Source organism: Xyrauchen texanus, chromosome 40, assembly GCF_025860055.1.
Source record: "Xyrauchen texanus isolate HMW12.3.18 chromosome 40, RBS_HiC_50CHRs, whole genome shotgun sequence".
In the NCBI taxonomy this organism is placed as follows: Eukaryota; Metazoa; Chordata; class Actinopteri; order Cypriniformes; family Catostomidae; genus Xyrauchen; species Xyrauchen texanus.
The window spans coordinates 10,815,332-10,834,601 of record NC_068315.1 but is presented as its reverse complement, the minus strand read 5'-3'; the positions used below and the strand labels follow the sequence as shown (position 1 = coordinate 10,834,601).

The following is a 19,270-nucleotide window of genomic DNA, read 5'->3' as shown; positions in this document are numbered from 1 at the left end:
CATTAAAATGTATTGTTTTTCAAACTATGCATTAGAATAAAAGTGTTTTGATATCACGTGAAAGTCAGTTTACAAAAAATTATAGTTGTATTGATGTTCATTCAATGAGACTAGCTTGGTTTTATGACACTTTCATGATGCTTTTTTGTCATCTTGAGACTAGAATATTCTTCAAAAATCACAGCAGTGCCATATTTGATTTTTTAAGTAAATCAAAATGAGGCTGTAAGGGATAGACATTATTTTGTCTACAGATGTTTTTCAAAAAGATGTTTTTTTTTTCAACCTTTTATTAGCGGAACAATCTACATCTATTTAAACTATTTATTTACAACCCAATGAAGAGGCTGCACTGTAAGCCTATCCCTCACAGCCTTGTTATCATCCTCATCAAGAATTAAAGATGGCATTACTAATAAGGTCCATAATGGCAGAATTTAATTTTTGGGTGAACTATTTGTTCCATTTGTGTCACAATTGCAAACAACCAATCCCCTTTAAAATCTGTCTTTACTACATCTGACATATTCCGTGGCTCTGCATATAAAAAGCAATGTTCAAAGAGTTATATCCGTCAGCCATCTAAAGACAGCGGTTACAAAGGACTAACGGATGGTTCTTTGTGATTTATTAAAGTGTGAAGATCCTTGATGATGCTAATATTAGAGTACCATTCAATTTGCTCTTCTTCAAAAGCCCACTCACAGCAGTGAGTGAGTGTGTGTGTGTGTGTGTGAGAGAGAGAGAGTGAGTATGTTGAAAGAGGGAGAAAATTTGAGCATGAAAAATCTACTCATGTAGCCCTGCTATTGAGAAACATATTGAATTCTGTATCTTAGAGAATTACATAGTGTTTAATACCAAATGTATGTCAACATTAAAAGAACACTTCATATAGTTTACTACAATCTTAATATCTACTACAGTCTTAAAAAATCTTTCACCCTGTCCAATACATATATCAATATATCATATTTTGTGAATTTAGAGATATAAGAAAGATTAATCATTTACAGTTCTACATGTCCATTCATTCAAAGCTGGCATTTTATTATTTCCTCTATCAATAATTACATTATTGCACTTTAAAAAATGAATTAATTCATTAAAAACAAATCAAAGCAAACAAAACCCACCAAAATCCGATAACTTGGTTTGTGTTTCTACTTGTGATAAAAGGATAATTTACCCCAAAATCATAATTCTCTCATATTTTATTGACCCTCATGCCTTTACAACTGCAGAACACAAATGAAGAAACTGTAAAGAATATATGAGGTGTTTTTGTTTTTCATACAATGTTGTTTTTTTTTTTTCTCACCATTTCAGAAGACATGGAATAAACCCCTCAAATCATTTGATTACATTTATTTTTGTGTTCCGTAGGAAAAATAAAGTCATACAGTTTTGGATTGGTATAAGGGTATGTAAATAATGAGAGAATTATCATTACTGGGCGAACTATTCCTGTAACGGCCGTTTCACACATACTCCGTGTGCAGTGCGTATGCGGTACGTATGTGGTGCGTATACGGTAAAGGAGCAGCACGCGCTATAGTGCTTTCACATATTGCGTTTGCAGTGCGCTACTGATCCGCAGTTTCTGTGTGCCACAAAATCAAAAATGTGTAAGGAATTGTGTATTAATGTGTAATTAAATTTGAGATTGTTTAAGGCATTGAAACAGTATGAAAATTCATTTTAATCATTGTGATTCTTTGTTTTACATGTAGTTCGAGTTGAAGAAAAGCTATCGCGCTATATCTGTTGCTAAGAAGGAGAAGAATGAGACGCATTTGTGTTCACTCTGTCTTTTTTAGGGTAAAAAATCATATAGGATGGCATTTTGCAACTTTTGGGACTATAATCATTCTTTTTGTTTTTCTTGACCCTGTAATTTAGTAACTGTAGAACACATTAACTGAAATTATGCTTATATGATGAAATGATTACAGTTTCTTGTCAATCTATGTCTATTTTAATGTGAACAATGCGCTGCCACTTTAATTCAGTGCGGTGCAGCACAGCAAAAATAGACTCGGTGCGTAAACGATCGCTGCACTGCTGTATACGCACCGCAACTGGAACGGATCGACGGACTGCATCTGCGTGCAGTGTAAAAGCTCTAACCTGTTAACATGGGTACGGAAAAAAATACGCACCGCATACGCACTGCAAACGGAGTATGTGTGAAACGGGCGTAAAGGCCAAGTAATTTTATTGGTCAGTAAAAGCTTTTGAGCCACCGAGCTGAAAACACTGTTTATAATTGGCACATGGAATGCTCAGTTCACACCTCTGACTCCAGGCTGGAAATTCTGCCCCATGTCATGGGCACAATGGGGCTGCTGTGAATCACCCTGCTGCCTGGGACATGCACTAGATGTTCATCCTGTAGGTGTGTGGATGCTCTGTACCCTCCATATACATTGTCACTGGGATGCCCCATGCAGGGGAAGATGTTGCACAATTCAGCTGGTCCATATGGCAGTGGGCTCTGGTAGACTGGCAGCTCAGGGTAGGAGTATGGTCTGTGCATCATGCTGGAGGCCCTCCTAACGGCTGCCGCATTGTGGTAAATCGCCTCCTTGTAGGAGGGAAGCCTGGTCGACTGGGTGTGTTTCAGCTTCTGACCTTTTCTGGATGGTCGCTGGAAGGGGTGAAGGTAGGTCTGATCCACTGGTTGGGTGTAACACAGGGTATTTCTCACCCGTCCATGTACATCCACGCAAGGGAACAGGTCAGGTATAGTTACTCGAGAGGAGGCTGTGGCAGAAGGCCTGTCACCTGGGAACCGGACTCTGTCGGGGCCCCAGGTGGCTTTCAGAAATGATGGCCTACGATGAAGCTTCCTTTTCCCTATCAACGGTATGTCATCCAGTGTTGAGTCAATGTATGTTTTAATGCAGGAATTGCATGCTGTTTCAGCCGATATAAAAGGATTGTCTCTGAAGGAGGATGACAGGTGGTTTTCTGCACAATTATTTGCATCTGCATGACACATTGTTTGGTCCTTATAATTGTGAAGCCCCCTTAAATCCATGGACTCCATGATGACACTATGGGGTCTATTTTTCCGCCTGCCACCATCGGAGAAATCATGACAAGACTTGTGGTGCTCAGTGTAAATGTCTGGCACTTGTAGATCTCTGTATGGAACAAAGGAAGAACCAGAATGGGCCAGATCAGAGTGAGGATAATGCATGGCTAGATGAGGAGTGCTCAGACTGGATACTGGGAGCATACCATTGTACAGACCCCTGATTCTGGCAGGAAGAGTGTATCGGAGAGGAGTGGGACGGGCTAGGTTTACCATCGGTGGTGGTGGTGGGCTTGTTGTTTTGTTGTGCTGCTGTGTGAAAGGAGGAGTTATGGAATGCTGCATATGAGGTATGTGGTTCTCTGTGACGTTGGTAATGTAAGAGACGTGACCGGGAACTTTTTCAATTGTGGTCACCTGTGGAATACGTGCTGGCATTGTGCCGCTGTAACGGCTCCAGTTCTCAATGGTCTTGGTGGCATTATCCAATGAGTTCTCCACCTTGGCAGATGAGACAATGTCCTTGGCTGTCTGCAGCATTTTCAGCATGTTGGCCTGTGCATAATTGGTGGTAATGTCTGGATTCTGTATGCTGGCAGCTCTGCCAATATCTTCAATGCCGTTAAAGCAGCTGTATATGCCCTGAAAGGTAAAGCATCGTAATGTGCAATTTGCATAGCAATTGTGCATTCCAACAGATAAATTCTATTTTGTGGGTGTTTCATAGGACTCATTCATGTCACGGCTGTTTTTTTGTCCATTATAATGATTAATATACCAAATTATGCTTTAGTAAGAGAGAAGGACAAGTTTATTGTTTCCTGTCAAAATTTTATGTACTACCTTATGATCAGTAATTTGATCATGTTTTCCAAAATGGTCTGCTTGCAAAGGTTTAGATTTATCTACAGCCTTATTTATACAATGAGAAACTTTTTTCTCCTGAATGAACTTGCACACATGGCAAAGGAAGTCTGCTTTAATACCAGTGTTAGAAATTGACTTTTTTTATCAACAAGCAATATTTGCCCCTTGATTTGATTTTCAGCGGCAATTTATCTTTGATGGATTTTTTTTTTTTTAACCATTTAAAACTAAGTGTGTAATACAAATGTTCAAGAATGAGAATTTGTTACCTCTCAAATCATATCAACTCGTATTTAATTACCATAATATGTATAACAAGTACTATAACAGAATATTAAGAACTGTCATTATAAGAAACATTCATTACAAGTTCATTCTTTTGGCCAACGTTTTGAATTTTGGGTGCATTTTTGGTGGCATTTTTGTCTCTGCTTTATTGTACACAATAAATACAATTTGTAACAATTTTCGGGAAGACAAGGACACTAGTGGGAAAGCCAATCATCAATGCTTTTAAAATAGTTTTCTTGTTCAAGAATTTGGTGGATGTGTACAAAATATCATCAAAGTAATACCTTAGCAAAACAAAAATGTTAGTGCATTTTGTCTTAACTTTTAGGTAAACAAATAGAAGCCTGATCACACAATAAGTTTAAATTTGACTTAAGGGTTTAACTTCAACTTCACTCTGCATTATAAACGCATGGTCTGAACCAACTGATTTAAAACACAAAAGGACAGAAAGGCTGTCTTACCCTGCTAATGGCCAACAGGAAGTCTAAGTGGTCAGACTTGTGGACAGAGTGCCTGAGTTTCCAGTAGAGCAGATGTTCCCAAGCAAAGACCAGTAGACTGAGGCCCATGGCCACTAGCAACATGTAGAAAACACCTGCCATGTTGTCTATGTCCAACTTGGAGCTCATGACTTCATTTTTCTCATTCTGGCATATTCCAGACAGCCATACTGTCTCCAGTCTCTGTGTGTCCCCTGCATGAAAGAAATGGGGTCAGGAATAGTGCCAGAAACAGTGGCAGTTACAGGCTATTCAATGACAGAAACAAGTGGATATTGTAAGAAACACATGCATACTGTTCCTAAAACACAGTGAGCTGCCTGCCTGGACAGCATTTTAAAACAAAATAGGTATGTTACCGATGAAAAAGTTTATACTTTATATACATTTTATAAAGCTCCCAATTATAAATATACTTACAGTATATTTAATTCAATGCTGAAATGTATTGATAAAAAAAGGTTAATCAAATAAAAGAATGGTTTGTTTTACCCAATATTTGTGTGTGCTGTGTATTTTTATCTTTATTAGATTGCAGTGCTTTTGTCTTAACAGCACGTAAACGTTAAACTCTATTGGAACCGAGTCTCCCATGCAGAATGTTATGGACCCTTTTCACAGGCTGTGATGAAGCATTTCAGCCTTGATTTAGCAGTTAATCTGCTTAAATCATTTTAATTAAATGTATAATTATTCTTTATATTATCCTGGCATTATTTTAAAAAGGTTTTAAATATTTTTTTGTCTTCTGAGTGCCATAATCCATCTCCAATTTTTTCGTCTTTTGGAAAGTCATGCAAATGTAATAGTGGTCTTTTTTTTTTTTTTTTTTTGCTTTTGGAGCAAATGGCAAAGCAAAAATAATAATTGCTATGTACCTGCTATAGTTTACTTCCACATACAAAACACAGAAATGTGAAAACTGTCCATTTGCATGGCATGGGGAGTTGCTGTGCTGTCCATGTAGAGCGTTCCAAATCAGTCACTTTTGAAGTTCCATTTCTATTTAGATGCTGTCTTTGTAGGCAGTGAGGAACCAATGTCTACTGTTGAGGTTTTCTGATGCTGGTAGTTCGCATTGACATTTCATAAACTCTCAATTGTCAGCACATTGAGTAATAAGGCTCAGTGTGATAGCTTCCATGATGGGGCAGAGGATATTATGTGTGGATGAGTTCCGAACCCTAACAGCGATTTACCGTCTCCCAGGAACAGGAGTAGAGCCAGGTCTATGGGACGCTTCCAACGAGAGTCCTTTTGCAGAGCAATGCCATAGCCCGTAGTTGCAAACACCTTCCCACTACCAATCGTGACCAGCTTGCAGCCCTCGTCCTTGCCAGCCATATAATTAAGAACTGCGGCATCATAAATGAAGGCGTCCAGCTTCCTACACATAGGAGAGAAATGAGCCCAAGGCAAATAGTTTAATAATTACACATAAATTTGTCAAGTAAATAATTATATCTTGTTAATTCCTAATCCTTCTTTTTCCATTGATGGATGGTGAACAATACATTATTTATGCTTGTTTCCTCACCAGTGTTTCACTGATCCTCAGACATCTCAAAATAAAAAAGTCTGACAGAATAGCTTCTAAATGATTTCTAATGAACAATGGAATGACCCTCTTTGTTCACTAACAAACATTTTCACAAACAACAAAGTATAAATATTACAAACTAACCCTAATCTACACCCTAACCCTAAAACTCAAAGACATTTTTTGCATTTTAATTAATTGAGGATGTCGAATATGTCCCCAAAGACAGGGTTTGTCTGATTTTTCCAACTTTTGTGGACATTTTTGTCATCAAAATATAGCTTTGTATGTACACAGACACGCACACCAAAAGTTGTTGAAGCCCACCCTGTTTTAAGGCTGTTGAGTGCTTCCTCCACTCCCTTCTGGTTGTATTTTATCATGTGGGTGTGCATGTCGGGGTAGTTGCTTCGAATGTTCCTCTCAGTGCTGCCGTTTGGGACCGTCCCAAAGCGAAAAGGAGGATAATGTTCCTGTGGTTTTTGAAACTGAAACAAAAAGGAATAAATTGCATTGAATTTGTTTAGATGAGGCAGGTTGCGGATTAACTTTAACAATACAGATGTAGATCAACACAGATTACAAAGAATCACCTATTCCCTGGGTGGTAGTGACCTTGAAAAGAAAATTAAACAAGTGTTGTGAAATTCATTAACTTTAGGATCAGTACTGCTTTCTCTGATTTCTCTCCACACTGATAAATTTCCGCAATGCACAGTGGACCTAATAAGAGATAAAGGTAAAATAATGCAATTCGTCCAGAATGACCATATCAGACAGTATATCATTTTCCTCTCAAATCCTTGTGTCTCTACAGGCATGAAAATGTGCAAACAGGCCTCATATTTCAAAGTCGATTCTGCAATACCTTTGATGACTGGCCTTATGCAAAATGCATTCAGTAATATTACTTAATAACAGAGAGTTCTAGTCCTGGATTCTGATTGGTCATACACTACATAGTAACAGCTATGGCTCAAAACATTTAATCACTGCACAGCACCCATAGAGGCCAACTACTAACCTTAGTTTAATAAGGCTTTATTTTCTAATAGAAAGATAGCAATTAACGGCAATGAAGATTTGTGTTTAATATTTTGTTTCATAAATCTTATTCCTAATCAATATTGTTGTCTTGTTTTTCAACTAAGAATAGACATAAATAAAATAAGATACATTTACTTTAGAAGCAAGATATTAAGTCTTCATTTCAGAGAAATATCCTTTAGAATTAAGTTTATTTTTCTTACCCTGTTGGCAAATAGTTTCTTCTTGTTTTGAGCTTAAACCTCACTAAATGTGGTTGGATTTCTCTGAAAATATGACTTAATATCTTATGTAATTTTGCTCAGCAAGAAAATGCATCTTGTTTCAATATTTAAAGAAAAAGAAGACAAATACTGTGTAAGAAAATGCTTTTTGCAGTGTTTTTGTGTAGTTATGATGTATTTAAATTTCATATTTATTGTCTCTTACATTTAATCAAAGCAATAAGGCACTTGAGGGTATGCTACATTGTGAATGCTGTGTGTCATACCTAACAATGCCCTTTGGATGAGACTATATGCTTAATATGGCACAGCCTGTCATACCTTATTGCTTTAATGTATTGTGCAAGCAAAAAGCAAATCTATTAGTCAGGCTTGTTTTTTTGTATATATATATATATATATAAATAATATATGAGCGATTCATCTATTGCCGTTCTTCCCTGAGGTCAAGTTCATTTCTAATTTGCATTATTGTATTGATTTCTGTCAAGGTTTTCTTAAGAAAAATAGTGAACATAAATATCACTGATCGTAAGGTAGACTTTAAGACATTCGTTTGGATACCTGTCTGATCTGCTTGAACAATAATACAAAAACAAGGTCAATTCTCAAAAAGTTGTCAGATCATCACAGTATGCTATTGGTGTGTCTCATAGTTAGTTTCACTTAAAATTGTTTTGTGAATGTTTCTCATGCCAAGGCCTTTACTCTAAACTGTTATACACCTCATTTACAATTACACACATCTGTCTCACCTTTTTGTCACTAAGTCCAGACACAGTGTCAATGTACTGCTCTTGTATCATGAAGGCAGCTAAATTGGCAGTGTAGCTAGCAAGGAAAATGACAGCAAAGAAAGCCCAGACTAGGACCATAATTTTGCTGGTTGTGCCTTTGGGGTTTTCAATTGGAACAGAGTTGTTGAAGACGATTCCCCACAGGAGCCAGACAGACTTCCCGATGGTAAAGGTGGGACCCCCAGGGGCTATGTAAATATGAGCAAGAAAGTATATGAGAGAGTATACATTATAGTATTGACATTAAATTATTAAAATAATACTTTAAAGTTCACGTGTTATGAATACATAAGGCTAAGCAGTTGTTGTTGATGCTTACAAAACAAAGCACAACAGAATGTATGTGCACCCTTTATAACAGATGTTCTGTTGGACATTGCAGTTTAATTAGTCACAGATCAGGACACACGTGCAAAATTATTTAATGCTGTGAACAGTTGGTAGGAATTTCTTTTCAAGTTCCACCTTGACATCAGTTCTGAATGGGGTACTTGTGTGCAACTAAAAAGGCAAGCAATCAATCAAAGTCAAATTAGCAAAGCGACAAACGTTAATTAAACCTCCAAAAAATGACCTTTTACACTAGGAGACAAGTACACACCCTGTCAGCTCGGTTTATGTGGATTGATTAGACTGGTTCCACAACTATTCTTCCCCTCCCAGAGCTTGGTGCCTGATAACAGTAAAGACTGTGTGAAAAACCAAGGCTGACCTTTTGCACTGACAAGGCTCCGGTTGTACCCAACAGGACTGAAGTACTCAAAGACGAACACGGTGACTGCCACAACAGTCAGGCACATTACAAACATCATTACCCACACGGCTGGACTGTAAGGCTCTGGAAATCAGAGAATATGAAGCAATGCATAAATTCAGATGGCAAAGAATTTCTCATACTCATAACAATGCAACATTGTGTTTGTCAGATGCTGTACAATTAGTGTGAATAATTAACAAATTATTGTTTAGCAGAGACTAAATGTCTCATTCTCTCTGCTTGTGTGCATTTGGCTAAAAACAGCTTAAACCAGCCTAAGGTGGTTTGTTGGTTTTAGCTTGTTTAAGCTGGTCCTGCTGGTCTTCAGGTGGTCTAGCTCTGGTCTTGCAGCTGGTCCAGTGTCTTTCACAAACTGATTTAAAGTGCTTTAAACCCCTCTAAATACAGTAGAGCCAAACCAGCATACCACCTTAGGCTGGTTTAAGCTATTTGCTTATTTATTTATTATTATTATTTGAGAAGTGCAGAGTTAGAGATTCTTTAGAAAATGTTTTTCCTGTCTAGGTTTAATTCTCTTTATTCTAAATTGTAATCCAACACAGGCATAAAATGTTAATATAGTCATATTCTTATCCTTATCAGAATCGCCGTTGGCGGTAAATATTTCAGACAGTCATCAAGCATATCTCACAGTCTGGATAGCTAATGAATTCTTCTCACCAAGAAAGGCAGAGGGTGAGACTGTTCCATTGCTTCTGGCCACCATAACACTAATCCCAGTCTCCACGAATGGCACTGAAAAGTCAACAATCTCTGACCGCTCCTCATTGATGGTAAGAGAGCCGATAGCCATATCAGCTCGCTTGTAGAAGACCTTGATCAAGGAACAAAATGGGCAGCCATGTCATAACACAGCCTAGCCATGCCATATTGTTGAACTCAGAGGTGTAAACAGTTTTAAAGTAAAAGGTAATCTTTTTTTCTTAGCTTTAGAAAAAGGTAGATGATTTCAAGAGATTGGAGTTATTATTAAAATGTAATGTGTTAGGTCAGAAATGGTGTCATTGAGGATGCCTCTTCACAGGTACGAGTGGCCAGAGTTGAAGACAGTTATATTTTGTCCTGAAACTGATATCATTGGCTGTTTTCGTAAGTAAAGAACAATTTGTGGGAGCACAAATTAATTAGCTTTGATTTTAATTAGATAGAGCTCAGTAAAATGTTATTTTTTTCGCTAAAAAGGTCAAGCATATGTAAAGCTACCTCTGAAAATTAGTTCATTGATATTTTTCAACATATTAGGGCCTACATTAAATATTTAAATGTTTTTTTTGCTAACTAATTGCTTTTATTTTATTAATTTGTTTGACTTTTTTTTAATTTATAGTTTGCAGAAATCATGAAAATAACATTGAATAGATTGGAGTGTTTGCCTCGAGATCAGCTGTCTTCTCCAAAAATGCTGCCTTTTTACTTAGATAAGCACAGTGAGTTGATGCTAGACTTTATATAGAAATGTGCATGTTCTCAGTATTTGCAGGGACACCCTTTTTTAATTTTTTTGCAAAGATTTGACCAACTCACTCATTGATCCTCTCCCTTGGCTCTTAAATGTTTGTGTCCACCAGGATACAAAAACCTTTTTAGGGTAAAGTATGATCACCTGCGAAATGCTGTGTGTGTGTGTGCACTGTGTACTTTGAAGGTCTGAATGGCAATAGTTGGGCTTCCATCCACATATAATTAAATGCAAATTTTAGCTAATTGTAAAAAAAGCAGGATGAAAAAGAAAAAAAAAAAAAAAAAAGATCTGCAAAACGTGCATAAAAAAAAGTTTTTTTTATTTTTTTATTTTTTATAATTAGACAGATATCATCACATAGCATCTTAGATGTTGCTCTGTTTATTAAAAAATGCCAAAGTATCTCATCAAAATGATTGGTTACTATTATCTTTCAAAACTGTCTGACACACTTTTGCTCCCAGACATGATAGCTAGAAAACATGTCAGACTATTTTTTCTCCGCACTCTAAACCACAAGTAGGAATTTGTTACATTTAATAAAAGAACAACAGTGGCTTCGAGTTCCATTTTAATTTCTATTTTGCATCAATTTCCCTAGAAGTGACAATTTTGTTCTCTTAAACATGGGATGGAAATGTCTCGGTTACTGTCGTAACTTCCATTTCCTGATGGAGGGAACGAGACGTTGTGTCGCTTTAGTGACACTAGGGGTCGATCTTGAGAGCCCTGATCACCTCGGATCTTTGAGAAAAGATTGGCGAGTGGAATTTGCATGCCACTCCCCCGGACATACGTGTATAAAGGTAGCTGGAATGCAGGATGCAGGATTTTGTGCTGAGGAGCCAAGGCACGGTCCCGGCCATTGCAGGGGCTAGTACAGTGTTGTGGCAAGAGGGACACAATGTCTTGTTCCCTCCATCAGGGAATGGAGGTTATGATAATAACTGAGATGTTCCCCTTCTGTCACTCACTCGATGTTGTGTCGATGTTGTGATACTAGGGGTCCCTATGGAAAAATGCCACAACAGCTGAACCTTGTTACGTGAACTGCAGATGCAGGTGCAAGCAAGCTGCTGCGTGTGTAATAGCAGGTGCATCAGACTGCATGTAACCTCCCCCAATGCCCCAAAAGATGTCATGTCTTTTTCCAAAGCAGACAAAGAGCTGCTCAGAGTGTCGAAAGCTCTGTGTGCGATCCAAATAGGTGCGCAAAGCATGCACTGGACACAGCAACGACAGGGCTGGGTCTGCCTCCTCTGGGGCAGTGCTTGCAGGTTCACCACCTGATCCCTGAAGGGGGTCGTGGGAACTTCAGGGCATGAAGCTGCTTCGCAGAGGGAGCTCTAGCCTGAGTGATCGGTCAACCACTGATGGTTGTAGGCCACTTATGTTCCAGAGGTCTGGGCACGGGTGCCAGATTGTGCCCCATCCCTGAGAAAGAAGGTCCTTTCTCAGAGGAATCTGCCAGGGAGGTGCTGTCTTGAAGAGCGTGAGGTCTGAGAACCACACGCTCTTCTAAGTCTGCAATACCAGAGTTGGCAGTGTGAGGATTCTTGGGAAGCGAACAGGTGTACCTGTGCTTTGTTGAATTGACTCCAAATCAGCTGGACCACCTAGGGGGCGTAGTCTCCACTCTCCGCTGAGCATTGCCTGCCACAACAGTGTGTCCGCTGTGGTGTTGAGGCTGCCAGGGATATGAGTGGCCTGCAGCGACCTCAACTGCTGCGGACTCCATAGGAGGAGATGGCGGGCAAGTTGCGACATGCGATGAGAGCATACGCCGCCTTGGCGGTTTATATATGCTACTGTCACTGTGTTGTCAGACCAGACCACCACATGCTTGCCCTGGATCAACGGCAATAGCCTCAGCAGGTCAAGTAGTACAGCCAGCAAGAAATCTAGGCAGTTGATATGCTAACCCAGTTGCGGCCCTGACCAGGAACTGGTGACAGCGTGCCCATTTCACACCAGTTTGGAGGCATCTGTGGTGACCACGACATGTCTGGACACTTGTTGTAGGGGAACTCCTGCCCATAGAAATGCAAGGTCTGTCCAAGGGCTGAATAAGTGGAGCGGTGTGATAGCTACGCGATGTGTGCCGCAGCGCCATGCCCATCTTGGGACTCGAGTCTGAAGCTAGTGCTGAAGTGGTCTCATATGCATCAACCCGAGCGCCGTGACTGCTGCTGAGGAAGCCATATGCCCCAGTAGCCTCTGAAAGTGTTTCAGTGGAACTGCTGTCCTCTGCCTGAATGACTTCAGGCAGTTCAGCACCGACTGCACGTGCTCGCTTGTGAGGCACACTGTCTTTGAGACAGAGGCTAACTCCATGCTGAGAAAAGAGGTGCTCTGAACCGGGGAGAGCTTGATCTTTTCCCGGTTGACCCGAAGAACCTTGACAGCTGAGGTGCCTGAGCACCAAATACCTGTGCGCGCACAGCAACTCTCGAGAGTGTACTATAATCTGCCAGTCGTCGAGGTAGATGAGTATGCGGATGCCCACTTCCCTTAAGGGGGCAAGAGCTTTCTCTGCGACGTTCGTGAAGGGGAGCCACGTGTCAGATGTCGGACGCTGAGGATTCAACTGGGCTCCCATCTTCGGGTCTACCCGCCCAGGCATAAATTCAGTTCAGAACTTGACTTATATATTCAGTTTCAATATTACTCTAGTACAATTTTCCAAAAAAATACTTAAGAATCATTATGAAGTACAATTACTCCAGTACTTTCCACTCCTGAGTCCTGAATAAACTGAACTGTGTTTTTGAGAATCATTTTGTGGATATTACAATTTACACATACATTTATTTGCTTTTGGCTTCCAGATTCCAGTTTCTTCAAGGGATGGAAAAAGGACATGAACCACTAGGTATGTCATCACAAAACGTATAACATCGCAAAGCAGTATTGACAGATTTGTTTTGCCGTCAACCTCAATCAACCTCATGAATGGAAATTCCTCACATCACATGTCAAACCTGAATGCAAACATTTATTGAACTACTCCTTACCCGTTGTGAAAAGCATTTAAGCCTTGTATTTGAAGCGAGGGTTTGCTATCTTTAAACACATCAGCCTGTGAGCAGATGCAGGTGATGAGAACCCATGAAGTGATCAACAGCTGTGGAAGACACTTAACCACCGGATTAAGTGACACTACACGCAGCAGGAGATCACAGGATGGAATGTGTCAAGATTGCATTTTAAAGCAAGTTTTTGCTCCATGAATGCCCTTAATAACTTGAATTGTATCTCACGCAATAATTGGAGGTTTCAGAAGATTCTTGTTAAGTAAGGATAGAAAACAGGGTGTGAGTAATGTTAGGAAAAGCGTGTTGACGCTATCATAAGAAGCTGATTTGTTTTTTGAATCATGCTGTAAACTGTTTTATTTTTACATGCTCAGATGCTAATTTAGCTCATTTCCCATGAGCTCTGAACTGTTGACATGTTTGAAGTGTGAGTGCGTTTATGTGAGAAAAAGAGAGAGTGAGAGAATGTGCCATTTCATACCTCTCCAATCATCCCATTCCAGACGCCACGAACCATCTTGCCATGTTTCCCATTGGTGACCAGATAAAGGTCGTATGAAAATTTGATGGTTCGTGAGAGCTTCTTTAGGATGTCTATGCAGAAGCCTTTGCAGCAGAGTTTGGTGTAAGGCTCTGTGTGACCGGTTATACTGCAGAAAGGAAAAAACATTTACAAAAATTTTCATTAGTGTAGGTACATTTTTTTAATTTCTACCATTATTTATCATGATGTTGTTCCAAACCCATATGACCCATTTCATATACAAAAAGTAAGATTTTGAAGAAGGTTCCAGCATTTAGCAAACTGGAGGGGATGATTATCAGTGAATAATGACTGTTTCTCACACAAACCTATCATATGACTTCAGAAGATTTGGAATATATTGCACAAGTTGTATGGACCACTTTTATGACAGTTTTATGTTGTTTTTGTATTCTTTTTGAAGCTTGAAAGCTCCAGTCTCCAGTCCAGTCAATAAATTCTCCTACTGTGTTCCACAGAACAAAGAAAGTCAGGTTTGGAACACATGAGGGTGAGTAAATGATGACAGAATATTATTTTTTTTTGATTATTAACTATTCTTTCAACTTTCAAAAAACTTCAAGTTAACCAAATCAGGAATCAGTCAAAAGGACTTCAACAATCATTTAATATGCTCCGATTAAACATTTGGTGAAGAGGATCAAAGCGTGTGGTTCTAGAGCAACACATATGGTGTGACACACATCTGAAAGATACATTACTGACAGAAAGGCTAATTAATTTTGGGTAACAAGCTAAAATAATGCAGACATGAAAAAGAGAGAGGAAATAATTTGTGCTTGCCGTTTTAGCATTAGGAGCAAATTATGGACAAAAAGAACATTAAAGGACTTCTCTAACAAAGGTAAAAAGCCATTGCACACCTGAGGGCTTTTCACTTTTACTGACCTGTCATCTTCAAGTCAATAAAATAGTAGTTCCCACCACAGTGCCAGCCAATTAATTTTTAAAGTAATAGTACACCAAGAAATTACATTTCTGTTATGATTTACTCACCCATATGTTTTTACAAACCTTTAGTATATGTTTTTTTTTTCTCTTTTGTGGAACACAATAGTTTAGCTGCTCTTTTCCATTCAATGAATACAGTGAATGGTGACTTGGAACAGTCAAGTTCCAAAAATGATAAAAAAAAGCACTATATTCTGTAAGTAGCCCATTTGACATGCTACATAACAATACTTCTAAAGCCTTGATGGCTTTGTGTGAGGAACAGACATTTAAATGTAAGAAATTATGAAGTAATTATTCACTGATCATTTTTGTCTATTCCTCACACAATGCTATCATATGACTTCAGAAGATTTGGAATATAGTGCACAGACTGTATGTACTGTACTATTGTTATTGTAGTTTTATGTTTTTTTGGTCATTAGTGGAGCTTTACACCCCCTGGTCACCATTCACTTTCATTGTATGGAAAAGAGCAGTGAGAACATCCTGCTTAATATCTCCTTTTGGGGCCTACGGGAGAAAGAAAACCATACAGGTTTGACATTCTTGGGTGAACTGTACCTTTAACAGGAGCCCAATTAAAAATGTAAATGGCAAAATGTAATTAACTTACAATACAATTTATAAAGAAGGCCTACATAATTATGTTTACTCATAAAAATAAGCAGATGCTGCTAAATAAATAGGGGAAAATAAAATAAACGATTGCACTTCTCTCCAAACTGCTGCAATTGAAAAACCTTGTTGGCCAAAATAAAAAAAAACTGCATCTTGGTTTTAAGCTTTCACAACAAAATGCTCAAAACACGTATCCAAACCAAGTGATGGCCTCCATTAGCCGTTAGATGCTGGGGTCACTCAGCAGAGAAACTCCGAGAGCAATAATGGTACATCACCTCCAACCTCCCCAGACCTCCAGCGTAATGAGCTGTACAGGGATTGGACTTGGGCAGAAGGACGGCAAAGCCGTGTGCACTGCACTGGCAGCAACCATAACAAAGAAAGACAAATTAAGTGTTTGATGATAGTCTCCAAACAGTCTGGATGTAACATAAACAAGATGCTTTCTCTGCTACACTGTATCAACACCTGCTCACGGTGCTGGCACTTTGGGTTAAGTGGGCTGTGAATTGAGGATGAGAAGTTTAATCAGTCAAACACACACACACACACACACACACACACACACACACACACACACACACACACACACACACACACACACACACACACACGCAAAGCACAAGGGATAGTGATGAAGAGGAAGTTGGTGTCAAAGTGCATTAGTCTGTTTTCTGGGATAATAGACGTTGGCACACAAACCTACCTGTCTAGGGAATGCCAATCAATTATTTCTCCTTTAAACCAAGTTAATTAAAGTATAAAGTAAATTGAGTAATATGGATCTCTGTTATAATTGGTGTGCAGTCATTATGAAAACAATTACAGACGAATAAGAGATATACAATGGCTCTGCCCATGTATTGCTTAAATTAGTGCAATTTATCACATTTAGAAGTAGAACTATTTTCATTTATATGTGATGGAGTCACGCATTTCATATCTATGTACGGATATCTATGCAGAGAAGCTTACATGCCTACATGATGCAACAGGCAGTTTGAACTCCACCCTTCTCAATGTACAAACCTCAAGCAGGCCGGAAGCAAACATTTTTAGTAAAAGAAAATTGTAATATTTTCTTACACCTAGCGTTTCAATTCAGTAGACCACTGGAATCATATGGATTATTTTTATGATGGCAATATATATTTTTTGGAGCTTCAAAAATTGCCACCCACATTACAGAGCTGAAATATGTTTACAAAAAAATCTTAATTTGTGTTATGCTGAAGAAAGACAGTCGTAAACACTTTTTTTCATTTTTGGGTGAACTATTCCTTTAATGGGACATTTCAATAGTTAATGTGATGAACTACACTTGTGGTTACTCTGCTAGGGTATCTGTGTTAACTCGAAGGTAAATTACTCCATACATCCACTAAAAATAACAGTGAGGCCAGCTGATTAAAAGTAATAACAAAGTTAGTTCTGAGAAAAACTGCAGCATCATTTGCTTGCAGATGCCACTGTATACTATTGTTATACTGACTATATACCAAATCCTGAAAAATAGTTATTTTTCAGCGTAATTAACAAATGTTAATACACAAGAATTGGGATATTTTTGTGCCATAAATTCTCTCACATCAAATGTCCATTGTTACCACAGGTCCAATTAAAACTGTCGTCACATTTCTCAGAGCTTTGTGAGCACGGGTGCCAATTAGCATGAAGGTGTGTGATGGGCCCAGAGCAGAACATTTCACCATTAATATTGATCACTGTTTCCCCCTCAGCCATCACACGCTCCCCGAGGGGTGATTACTCTGCTGTATGATTTATTTACACTTTCTCCCCTCAGCATGGAGCCATAATGAGTCTGTCATCTCTCTCTCTGGGCACGCCATTCTCCTCACTCACCATGTGTTACCTCCAGAGCCACAGAATTAACAGAAGATGCTTTCAGTTACCCGAGGGAACAAGACTAAACTTTTGGAATGGCACTATTTTCTTATTTACATCGAGGAATTCCACTGATAGGGGAAAGTAAATTGCTTGAGGTCTGTGATAAAAGGGTTGGAGATTTTGCAAGTTTATGCTCAAGGCAAGAGGGGGCTGGGGGATTAATTGCTGGAATGAGCAAAATAGTGATAATAATAGGTTTATGGCAGACTAAGGTCTTCAATCCAATGAGTTGCTCTTTAAATCATTAAGGCCCTTTGGTGAATGAAGATGAGACTTGAATTTCGTAGTCGGTTTTGGGAGCCTACATTGTGCTTGAGTTGTACTTAATTTCCATTTTTTAGCACTTTAAAATTCAAGGCGAGAAATTCTTTCTTTTTTACACTCTTTTCCTCTAAGCTGTTATTCTCAAATAGGAAGTAGTCTACATGGTTTCTAAGCAGGACACAAAATTTGTGGGAATTAGAAATCAGTTTTATTTATGGCCAACTCCTCTTTCATCTCTACCCCCCTAAAAATCAGTGATTATGTGATCTCTCTTCCTGTTTGTGGAAAACTGTAGGTTATTTTAGGTTATTTCACTATGAATCCTCACCTACTAGTAGTAGGTATGTGCCCGAAGCTGAATACCTTATTCGGAAAGGCACGAATAATGACTTCAAAATGAATAACAAATTAATAAGAATAATAGAAAATATATTCGAAAGACTGATCATCCAACTAGCACAAGCTTGTATATATTTTATATAAACCTATAGAAAATTACAAAGCATTGATGAGTCGAGGAAGCCAATATTACTACAGGATAAACTTTATAAATAAAAATGCGCATGGTGATTTTATGTTCAGACCAGATGGCCACATTCTCGACTCTGTTTGCAGTCTCTGTTAATTGTGCATGTCTTAGAAATCTAAGCTTGTAATGAGTATTTACTATATCATACACATTTTCCACTACTTGAAATGTCTGATCACATTAATAACAAACGTTTCACACAATTCACACATAAGGATTTATAAACCAACCTGAGCACGATGTTTAATTCCTGACCAAAGAAGTGATTTTATAGTGGAGCTTGACTGCAAGTTGACGACATTTATATCCACATTAAGGTAATTATCTGGGTAATCCTTTATTCCAAAATGTTTTAAATGCTGCATTTAGGTATAAATACTTAATAGAGTGTAAATAATATTCCTACAAAAAAAAAATATATATATTTCTCTTTTCATTTCTAGAAATATTGAGAGGCTCAATCTTGCAGTTTATTATTCCACTGCATTTCATTAATTCTGCACATGTAATTTAACTAATTAATTATGTTATCCACAAAAATATGTGAACACAAAATAAGCTTTGAACTTTCTGAAAGAGATTTACGGTGCTTTCAGTTTGTAGGCTATATTAATTTATTCTCATTTCTTTTAATATTTGTATTTAATATTCACTGCAAAATGTGCTTTACATTTTATAATTGCTTGACACCTCGTGCCTCCAGAATAACATTGTTAATTACACACAGGCATAAACGAAAATGTTGTTTCAGCATATATTACTGTCTGAATTACCAGGAGAAACCACATTTAACAACATATTCCACAGTTTATGTAGCCTACATATACAGCTTCATCTGGCTATTATCCTTGTTGTTGGTATAATCC

General features: G+C 38.4%; 1 protein-coding gene across 1 annotated transcript in view; it reads right to left on the bottom strand.

Annotated features, from left to right (window-relative positions):
• Positions 1–2,014: 2,014 nt before the first annotated feature.
• The window catches only part of LOC127633513 (glutamate receptor ionotropic, NMDA 2C-like), a 74,868-nt gene continuing 57,612 nt past the window's right edge, over positions 2,015–19,270 (bottom strand). The window contains exons 6-13 of the mRNA XM_052112675.1: positions 14,066–14,234; positions 9,748–9,901; positions 9,022–9,147; positions 8,268–8,497; positions 6,569–6,729; positions 5,901–6,088; positions 4,663–4,895; positions 2,015–3,682 (exon numbers count right to left, since the gene is read on the bottom strand). Coding sequence (XP_051968635.1) covers positions 2,291–3,682; positions 4,663–4,895; positions 5,901–6,088; positions 6,569–6,729; positions 8,268–8,497; positions 9,022–9,147; positions 9,748–9,901; positions 14,066–14,234 — 2,653 coding nt within the window. The 3' untranslated portion in view covers positions 2,015–2,290. The remainder of the gene's footprint in view (positions 3,683–4,662; positions 4,896–5,900; positions 6,089–6,568; positions 6,730–8,267; positions 8,498–9,021; positions 9,148–9,747; positions 9,902–14,065; positions 14,235–19,270) is intronic.